Source organism: Vigna radiata, chromosome 1 (assembly GCF_000741045.1).
Source record: "Vigna radiata var. radiata cultivar VC1973A chromosome 1, Vradiata_ver6, whole genome shotgun sequence".
NCBI lineage: Eukaryota > Viridiplantae > Streptophyta > Magnoliopsida > Fabales > Fabaceae > Vigna > Vigna radiata.
In genome coordinates this window covers 190,594-200,996 of record NC_028351.1, presented here as the reverse complement: position 1 = coordinate 200,996, position 10,403 = coordinate 190,594, and the positions used below count along the sequence as shown (strand labels likewise).

Sequence of the window (10,403 nt, the reverse complement as noted above, 5' to 3'; positions counted from 1 at the left end):
TGGGATTTCATCCTTGTCTTTTTCAATTTTTATGTTTCAATGAGATCAATTGACAAAAAACGAATCAGATATACTTTCCCCATTTGACGTGTGACAGCTTTGCATAGGAATTTTGAGCAAGAGCAACGAAGGCCTTTTTCGTACTGGTATTGTAAGGGATACTTTAAGCATTGCTTGCTGGAATGCAAGCACTGATAATGTTACACTGTTGCAGGAGGGATAGCCTGGTGTGACATGTTGTAGCTCAATACGCGCTTGCATAGTCTGAGAATCTGCTATTCCTTTTTCTGTTTTTTTTTTTCTTTTTTCCCTTTTTTAGATTTTTTTTTTTTGTTAACGTTTAACATAAAAAGAAGATAAAACTAAACAAAATAAACTAACATATAATGAAAGGATAATGAAATAACTCTAAATAATAAAAAGTAAAATAAAATAAAAATAGAATTAAAATAAAAACTAATATAAAAATAAAATTAAATAACATAAAACGAAATAAAACCAAGATTAAAATACAAAAAGACATAAAATAAGATAAAATAAAATAAAGTAAAAAAAAAAACATATATTATTTAGTCATCCGAACGAAATTGGGTGTTGACATTTAATTTTTGAAGATTTTATATTTTTGATATTTTTTGAAAAAGAAGAAGGTAATGAATACTAGGTCGAGTGAGTATATAGCACAAGGACGATGCAAGTGATAACATATTTTTGGTATTTTTATAAATGAAAGAGAAAAGGTTTTTAGCACAAAGACGATGTGAGAGAACACACATGTGTTTAACCTTTAAAAGATATTTTTGGTATTTTTTATAAAAGAAAGAGAAAAAGTTTTTAGTACAAGGACAATGCGAGCATCACACATGTGCTTAAACCTTTAAAACATTTTTATTTTATCATTTTTTAGAAAAAATGAAGAAAAGGTTTTAGCACAAGGACGATGCGAAGTGCTTAAACATTTAAAACATTTTTATTTATTATTTTTTAGAAAAGAGAAGAAAAGGTTTTAGCACAAGGACAATGCGAATGATCACACATGTGCTTAAACCTTGAAAACATTTTTTGATATTTTTTTTTATAAAAGAAGAAAAAATTTTAGCACAAGGACGATGCGAGCGATCAAACACGTGCTTAAACCTTTAAAACATTTTTTGATATTTTTCTTGCTCCATACCATAGTTGTAATCGTTTACAAGACCTTGGTAAACGATTACACGAACGAAACCCTGGATTTGTACAAAAAGTTGTATTACAGGAGCTAGTTCTGGTAACCTAGGGGACCATAGTCTAAATTTTTGTATTTTTTGCATAAATGCAATGGTTTTTGTGTAATTTTGTTGTTTAAGTGTGATTTTAGTGTGGGAAATCGAGTTTAAGCACCCCATGTTCGAGATAAGAAACAATTTTTTCATTTAAACAAGTTAGTTTAAGTTTTGCAAGGTCTAAAGCAAAATACAAAGTTGTAATCGTTTACAAGACCTTGGTAAACGATTACACGAACAAAATCCTGGATTTGTACAGAAAGTTGTACTCCAGTTCTGGTAACCTAGGGGACCATAGTCTAATTTTTTGTATTTTTTGCATAATCACAATGGTTTTTGTGTGATTTTGTTGTTTAAGTGTGATTTTAGTGTGGGAAATCAAGTTTGGGCACTCCATGTTCGAGATAAGAAACCATTTTTTTTTTCATTTGAACAAGTTAGTTGAAGTTTTGCAAGGTCTGGAGCAAAAAATAAAGTTGTAATAATTTACAAGACCTTGGTAAACGATTACACGAACAAAATCCCATATTTGTACAGAAAGTTGTACTGCAAGAGCCAGTTCTGGTAACCTAGGGGACCATAGTCTAAATATTTGTATTTTTTGCATAAACGCAACGGTTTGTGTGATTTTGTTGTTTAAGTGTGATTTTAGTGTGGGAAATCAAGTTTGGACACCCCATGTTCGAGATAAGAAACAATTTTTTTTTCATTTGAACAAGTTAGTTGAAGTCCTTCAAGGTCTGGAACAAGTTAGTCTAAATTTTTTCATTTGGGCAAGTTAGTTTGGTATAGGCTCAAAGACCTTTCAAATTTTTTGACATTTATACCATGGTTGAAACTTATTTTTAGTGTTTAAGTGTGAGCAGAGACTAGCAAGTCATGTTTGGACAATCCATGAAAGCTAACATTATATTGCAATAACAATCTTAACATAAATAACATTGTTTCTTACAAAGACAAAAATCCATCTTTGTCTACATACAAAGAAAAACTCTACAAATAAAACAAATCCTATAACAATCCAAAGTTCTGTCGTGCTTCCATTCTTCTAATGTTGTTGAGGATCTAGTCCCATACACATTTCTTTACTTGGTCAATGTCAAAAGCCACAACCTTCAAAACCTTTATTCGGTCATGGAGTACGAGAAAGACAGTGTGGGAAGACGAAAAGCCCGAACCTTCGAAAAGTTCCAACCTTTGAAAAGTCTCAACCTTCGAAAAGCCCCAACCTTATAAAATCATCAACCTTCAACGAGCAACAATGGTGAATGCCAAAGAGACGAACAAAAAAAGGATGAAAGAGACCCACAACAATGCTCAGGCAAATGAAAGAGACAAAGAACTCAGAGAACGAGAGAGAGAATGCGATGAGAGAACGAGAAAGAGTGATATGAGAGTGAAGAGCGAATGAACGAAAGGGTGTGAATGAAAGAAAGCGTGAAATGAAATTTCATTTTTTTCCACTTTCCAAATATGTCCCTGCCTGATTATTAAAACCTCATTTCTTTCTTTTCAAAATTGGCCAATTGAGAGACGACACATGACAATGTCAAAAGAGTGTCAAAAGTTTGGTGTTAAAGAAGCGTTTTCCCTTTCTAACGGTTTCTTTGTTATCAGCATTTTCTGCCACTTGACCCATTTGCCCTTTACCCACACGACCACCTCATGTCACGTTGCTTATGAAGTCTCTGTCTATACAATTCTCTTATCTTGTCTTGTTCACCTCCATAACATTGAAGTATCTTTTGTCAAACGTGAACACTTCATATCAAATTCATTACCATCAGCAGATATATGTAAGAACAAAATCAAGTATATCATGCATTGGTGGATAAATAAAAGAAAATTACTCGTTGAAAATGTCACACAAATTATAAATAAAATTAATTCAAAATATATAAATGAAATACAAATATCATTTTATTAATTATTTTTATAAAATTAAATTAAACTTAAAAATTTATTTAATACTAACTATATGTAAATATAATAATATTTATCTGAATCTCCTGTCTTTAAAAAAAGCATAAGTTTGGTATACTTTATCTTTTAAGCTATATTTAATTAGTTCATAATTATCATAGTGATGATGTTCCATTTTATAATTTTACTTACTCTTACGAATACTAACACGATGTTCAACAAGTTTAGGATGACAAGTCGATGCTAAATTTTATGTGTTGTAAGATTCGAAACTACACTGATTTTAATGTGTTAAAGTTTTTATATTTTTAAATAGTATAGCAGAGAAATAACACTAAAAAAATTATAAAAATAATCCAAATTTCTAATTTTGATATTTTTCTAAAAGTATAGCAGAGAAACACTAAAAAAAATAACAAAATAATCCGAATTTCTAGTTTTGATATTTAAAAGAGAATAATACATTACAGAATATCAAGTACAATAGACAAAAAAACAAACCATTAGCTAATCCAAATTTTAAGGGAGCTAGCTAGATGCATACTCTAAAGATAAATAGAATGAAAATTAAAAAAATCACAACCTTAATTTGAGTTAAATCTGTCTTTAATTTTCATATTAAAAATTATCTTTTTATTAGATGTGATTTAAAAAATAATAATAATATCTCCCATGCCTAAATGTCTTCTACAGTTACCAAAATTTAATAAAGGATACTTTTGAGTTAAATTTGGTACTCAAAAACTCAAAAGGAAAAATAAGTGTGAAAAGTTTGAGAATGAATTCACTTATATTTTTTTAGTTAATTTTGTTTAATTTTTAACAATTTTTTTTATATATTTTTTCTTTATTCGAATACATAAAAATTAACTAAAACTGTAATAAAAAAAATCATTCAATCCATTCCGAAAAAAGTTTGATGAGAATGCAAAATGAAAAGTTAAATTAATTTATAGTTATTAGGTTAAATTAATTATAGTTATATATTTGGAACTCGAACTAAAAGGAACATTTTTTAATTATATAGATGAAAAAACAAATTTTAAATTTATGAGATACAAAAACAAATTATACCCAAAAAACATATATTTAAATGTATTCACTTTACCTATGCTGAAAGAAATTAAATTAAAAAACCAATTAACATGCTGTATTTCAGTCCATTCACATGTCATATAATGGTATGATCTTGTATTATTTTTGCTATTTGCCAAATCAAACAACAATACTACATATATATACAAACTTATGTTAAAGCTCCATTCTCAACATTTTGAAAGGAAGATTCTTTTTCTTTTTCTTTTNTAATGTGATCTTATGCTCCTCTTGACTATGCCTTTAACTTCTTTTTACCAATACCTATATTTACTTTCAATAGTATTACTTACGGTTAATCTGTTCCAAATATCCAAATATTTTATTGTATTTTTACCTCAAGAATCAATTAACACGTTTAATTGCCACTTAATTATGGCAAGGTTTCTAAATTTAACTAAAGGATAAAAAAAGTGCTATGCTTTCTTTTTAATCCCTCTTTTGCAAGTATAAGTGGAATTCTTGTCCAATACTCCAACTCGCCAAATAATAAGGTATTTTTCATCACGAAATACCACATAACTTTTATAAATATTAGAAGATCCAACAAAATTATATCATATTTAACTTGTGAAATAAGAAAAAAAAATAGCATAATGTTTTAGAATAATCTAATGATTTTTTTTCATATATGTGATTTTGATTAATAATCTTCCCTGACTCACGTAATCATTTTAAAAATATACATGTTTCTAAATATTATGACTTTATATAAGAAAATTGATCGATCTCAAAATTCTATTGNGAGGAAAATCTAAAGAGAAACAAATCATGATTTTGGTTTAGAGAAAAAAAATAAGATAGAACAACTAAGGTGAAACTTATTATCATTTTTGAAGAACATGGAATCAAAGTAAGAAACATAAAGAAGTATATATGCATGCACTTACAAAGCCAATCTCCAACATAGACATGGTTTTGGGCAGACCATTCAGTGTAGTTGACATCATGATTATTGATCCAACCTTTGGAGCCTCCNACCTTATGAAGCACCGAATTTCCCATCACCACCTCATCACCACTACACTCACCATCACCACCATCATGTTCTTTCATATCGTCATTGTTTGATCGAGCAAACAACACATACAAATAAATAGACAAATAAAAAGATAAATAGACAGACAAATATGTCGATATAATCTTCACACCTCTTCTTTATTGTTTGTTCTCTTCNTCAGAAACATAAGTGATACATGTGTGACTTAAATAGTGTGGAGAAAATGAGATGAATGAATCAGCTGTAAAAAGTGGAGCATAGATAGTGACACTTTTTAAAGTGTTATGAAATGTTGCATAAGAAGAAGAACAGCCTCTGTGAAAGCTGAATCGTAAAGTAGAAGCGTTTGGAATCAACAAATATTATTCGTGCATTGTTGTGACAATGTAGGATCCCATGGTTTTTGTCTTTTTTTTTTTTTTTCTCTTCATTCAGTGTTAACGATTGATTAACTCACTCATTGTTGTCTTTTAATGCAATTAAAGTTAATAATAACTGCCAAATTAATACTAATCATGATGTTGTTCATAACAATGCTTCCATTTTAAACTCGGTGTAACGTTTTTGCTTATTTTGATATTTTAATAAAAAAATATATTTACATATTGTTATTATAGTTTCTGTCATTTAACTATCTAGTTAATTAAACTTTTTATGCTTTAACACGTTCAAAATTTTCAAAACAATAGTACATTGACCCTTTTTTCAAAGTTTAAAGTAATGGGAAATTTGTTAAATTAAAAGGCATGCGCATTATTTTATCACATTAAACAATAAAGTAATCGTGGATTTTTTAAATATTTTAACAAATTCTATTTTTTATGGGAAATTTGTTAAATTAAAAGGCATCAGCATTATTTTATTACATTCTAAACAATACATTAATCATTGATCTTTTAAATATTTTAACAAATTTTATTGTTTTCTTTTATAGGTGATAGATGACAACATTAATGTAAAAAGTGACATAGTGTAAATGTTATTATAAGGTCATGTAGTATGATCCTTTCAACTCCGTGAATCGAACGACTCTTATCAGGCCGACCAACTACCAGGTCCATCATCCAGCCACCCATCCAGGTCGAACTACTCTTCTCATGCTGACCAACCACCAGGCCAACCAACTATCAGGTCGAACGACTCTTCTCAAGCCGACCAACCATCAGGCCGATCATCCAAGCCGACTACCCCGGGGGTGTTGCTCCCTCCACCACCACTACCTCTTGCTCCCTCCACCTCCCCATTCTCCATAATATTGAAACACAAAATAATAAATAATTAAATTAAACTAGATAAGTTGGTGAGTCAATCCAGCTCATCACAAGTTCAACCTGGACCGGATTGATCCGCGAGTTCTAAACCATTTTCAGTAATATATATCAACAACATATTTGTATTTTATAGGTGATAGATGACAACATTAATATAAGAAATGGTTACTATAAGGTCGTTTTCTTAAAAATAGTATAATTTTTTATATGATCAAGATTTTAGAGTCTAATATAAAATTAGATATTTATGTTAGTTTTTGAAGCATTTGACATAAATATGTTTATATTAGGATATTGTGTTCTTTCTTTTTAGCATTTCTTTAATATAATTTTTTCTTTATTATTTATTTATATTAACAACTTTTTTTTTATGTTTGTGAAGGTTTTGGACGTAACTGTCTTAATTAGTGATTATAAGTCTTTTTCTCTTATGATATTCAATATTTGTTATTGAGATAAGTGTTTTAGTTTTTTATTATTATTATTGAAATTGAAATTGTATCTTTTTAAAGAGTTAGGTTGGGGTCTCCAAATACAAAACCACAATTTTAATCTGTCTTCATTACTAACACAAACAATATATCACGAATAGACAATAAATATAAAAACTTTGATGTCAATATTTATGTTTAATATGTAAACGACATAAAAAATGTTTTTTTTTCATGTTTAATGATTAAAGGTCAAACACAAATTTATTTACATATGAGTATGAGGTGTACAGAACAAACCTAATATACATATAAAAAACTCCAAAATTTACCTATGTTTTTTCATAAGTTTATGTTTGTTATAAACATAACAAACATAAATTTCCATTTGTTATTAAACTAACCAACAAACATAAATTTAGGTTAAGGATTTTAATATGTGTAAAATTAAGTATCAAGTAATTACATTTGATCTACAATAAATATAAAAAATATAAAATATCAAACATAAAAAGTATTATTAGTTTCCGTGATGAGAATGATGGAAGCATTGTTTTCAGAGCTTCAACATTTATTTTACTAGCACTGGTATAACACGTAATTGAACCATTCTTTTTCGTTGTACCCATGATTTGAAGATGGTGGCACACTAGCTTGCTGTCCACAAATTAGTCTTTCATTTGAACCTTCTTCAGAAGATCTTAATACGAATGTTATGCAATCAGGGATCAGTTCTTTTCAAGAATTTTACCATCAAAATTTCTTTCTTCATCTTTAATTGAAATATTTAAACTTGTTTAAAATATTAACTAACGGTTTTTATCTTAACTAGAAAAGTTTGATTAAAATTAAAAGAAATGAGAAAAATTTTCAAGTACAATAAACCACNTCAAGAAAAAAGTAAAACTTTATAAGATAAATATATTCTACTATTATATTAAAAAATTCACAAAATTAATANAGTTTATATCCATTTATATATTACAATTTAACTTTATATTTAATCGTAGAACTTCCAACAATTTCAATTAAATTTATTTTTCATTAGGGCATTGTATCACTATGGGGCAATAAAATTTAGAATTAATGTATGACCAACCGTCAAGCCTAATTTCCAATTAGATAAATTAGTCCTCCTTTATGCTCTTTATCATTTATTTGAATTAGGTTTTCAACGAGAAAACGAATTTGAGAAAAACATTTAAATTTCATGATAAACAATTAAAAGTATATATCAAGGAGGAAAATTTGGTATTTACAAAATAGATCAGGGGTTCATTATTGGGAACTAAATTAAGAAAACAATTATGAGCATAAGGAAAACTATAACCCTAAGCATTCATTCACTTTCACTCTTTGTCACTTAAGTACTTTTCCAGTCATTCAAATTAAATTAGCCTACACAATATAAGAATTTCTGAAATTAGTAACCATCACTAGTACTTTGTGTATGATATATGGATTCTGTTCATTGTTATATGGATTCTGTCCATTGTTATTGATAATAGTAGTAAGATGCACTAGTTCTTCTACAATGCAACCAATTCACAGTTCTCTATCCCTCAACATCGCCCAAACCAAAACTTCATTTTCAAGGTTAGGTAACACGCCCATGTAGCAATGGAGGTCAAACAGGGCTGGACAAAAGCAGAGTAATCTCAAGAGTGGCCAAAGGAAGGTCTCGAGACGGTGCTCGGAACAAGGTTTAAGTCACACGGTATAAATGAAGTACATAATGTCGAAATACAGAAATTTTGATCAAATATAAAGGGTAAAGGGAACTAACTCATCATAAGGCGTACATATATTTAGTCCGAAAAGGATTATGCAGNGCTCGCTTCCACGATGGACTCACTTGGTGAGCCTTTTACAGTGATGGTTATATGACAAGTGCGCTTTTTAATTGGATGAGCACGCCCTCGAGCCACAGGTTTTACCCTTTTCATTGTTTTTCCTTCATTAACCTCTGCTTTACTGATAACTAAACTTCCCTTGCTTAAACCCAGGTTATTGGTAGCATTTGCACCAGCAGAAAACACTATCTTCAGAATGGCTTCACAGGCTCGATAAGGCATTAGTTCTAATATCATAAGTGTTTCATCNTATTTTCGTCCACGAATCTGATCGATCACTCTTCGAGCTTTATTAGCAGACATGCGAATATTTCGCCCAATAGCGTACGCTTCCACGGATTTGCTGCTCTCCTGTCCTGCACCAGCATTAAATTTAAATATCGATTACATCTTTTCCCAATTCCTTCTAAGCTGCACATCTCTCACCAGATTAAGATACACATGATGGAATATTAGAGATACAACTAGACCCGTAAAATGTAAAAAGCTAAACACTTGACAGTAAACTTTCAAGAATTAAAGAATCGCCACTAAGTTTATACTACAGTTGAAAAATAGTCTCAAGAAGTGAATGAGAGGCAAAGGCATCCGATTGGCGTTGGAATGCACCAGATGATAGATAAGGTTGACGTGCACCTTGTATAACTAATGCAAAGGTTAAAACTTGTAGAACTCTCAAATCATTAAGCAGCCATAGGAATTGGGAATTGACGACACAACACTGATTACTGAATAAAACCATGTTGACAAATAACATTCATAATGTGAAATTGGGTATTCACAATACAATACTGATTACTGAATTTTACCCCTGGAAACAAGATGAAAGAAGGACACACAATGTGAAGAAAAAGGTCCGTTTGATACCCTTCTGACTGTAACATATCTAAATGCAGGATATAGATGGTGAGAAGAAGNCACATTACAATGTAATACAATAAATTGGGGCTAATATTTGATGTAGGCGCAAACACGAGAATTGAGTAAGTAAATAGTTAGGTNAGGGTTGCGATGTTGAAATCAGAAGAGAGATGGAAGAAGCATGTTATGGAGAAGGGTCAATAAAAATGAAGGAGAAAGAGAAAGAGAAAGAGCGTACCTCCAAACTGGGAAGCGTGGAAGCGACAAGCGAGGGGGTTGTCGTTGATGTGGGAAGTGTTAGGTTTGATGGAAATGAGGGTTTTGTCNGTAAAATGGGAGGGCGAGGAGGAGCATCGAATTCCGGCGAGCTTGGGNTGACAGTGGAAATGGAGTTGGGGAGNGATGNCCACCGGTAAAGGTGGATGCTTGTGGTGAAGACGAAGGAGAGGACGGTTCACCGACAGAGAAACAGCCATGTCTGTTATGCTATGTTACTTACCCCTGTTCTGCAAACCAAGGAGTGAGAATGAGAGATGGATAAGATAAAGGGGAGAGAGGGGTTTCAATTCGGTTCTTTTTTCAAAATTAATATTTGGCTAATTAATTATATATTTTCTTTTTTTCTTGTGTAAACCATTTAAAAAAAAAATTACCTTTACTATTTTTAATTTTTAATATGTTGAAATGATTAAAAAAATTTATGTATA

The 10,403-nt window shown here is 30.3% G+C and overlaps 1 protein-coding gene across 1 annotated transcript; it reads right to left on the bottom strand.

Moving 5' to 3' along the window:
- Nucleotides 1–8,550: 8,550 nt before the first annotated feature.
- LOC106776069 (50S ribosomal protein L22, chloroplastic-like) lies at nucleotides 8,551–10,249 on the bottom strand. Its single transcript, XM_014663415.2, has 2 exons — nucleotides 9,935–10,249; nucleotides 8,551–9,191 (listed from the first exon to the last, which is right to left on the bottom strand). Exons 1-2 carry the CDS (start codon nucleotides 10,170–10,172, stop codon nucleotides 8,806–8,808), a joined length of 624 nt encoding a protein of 207 aa, XP_014518901.1. The 5' UTR covers nucleotides 10,173–10,249; the 3' UTR covers nucleotides 8,551–8,805.
- Between the last annotated feature and the right edge of the window lie 154 nt (nucleotides 10,250–10,403).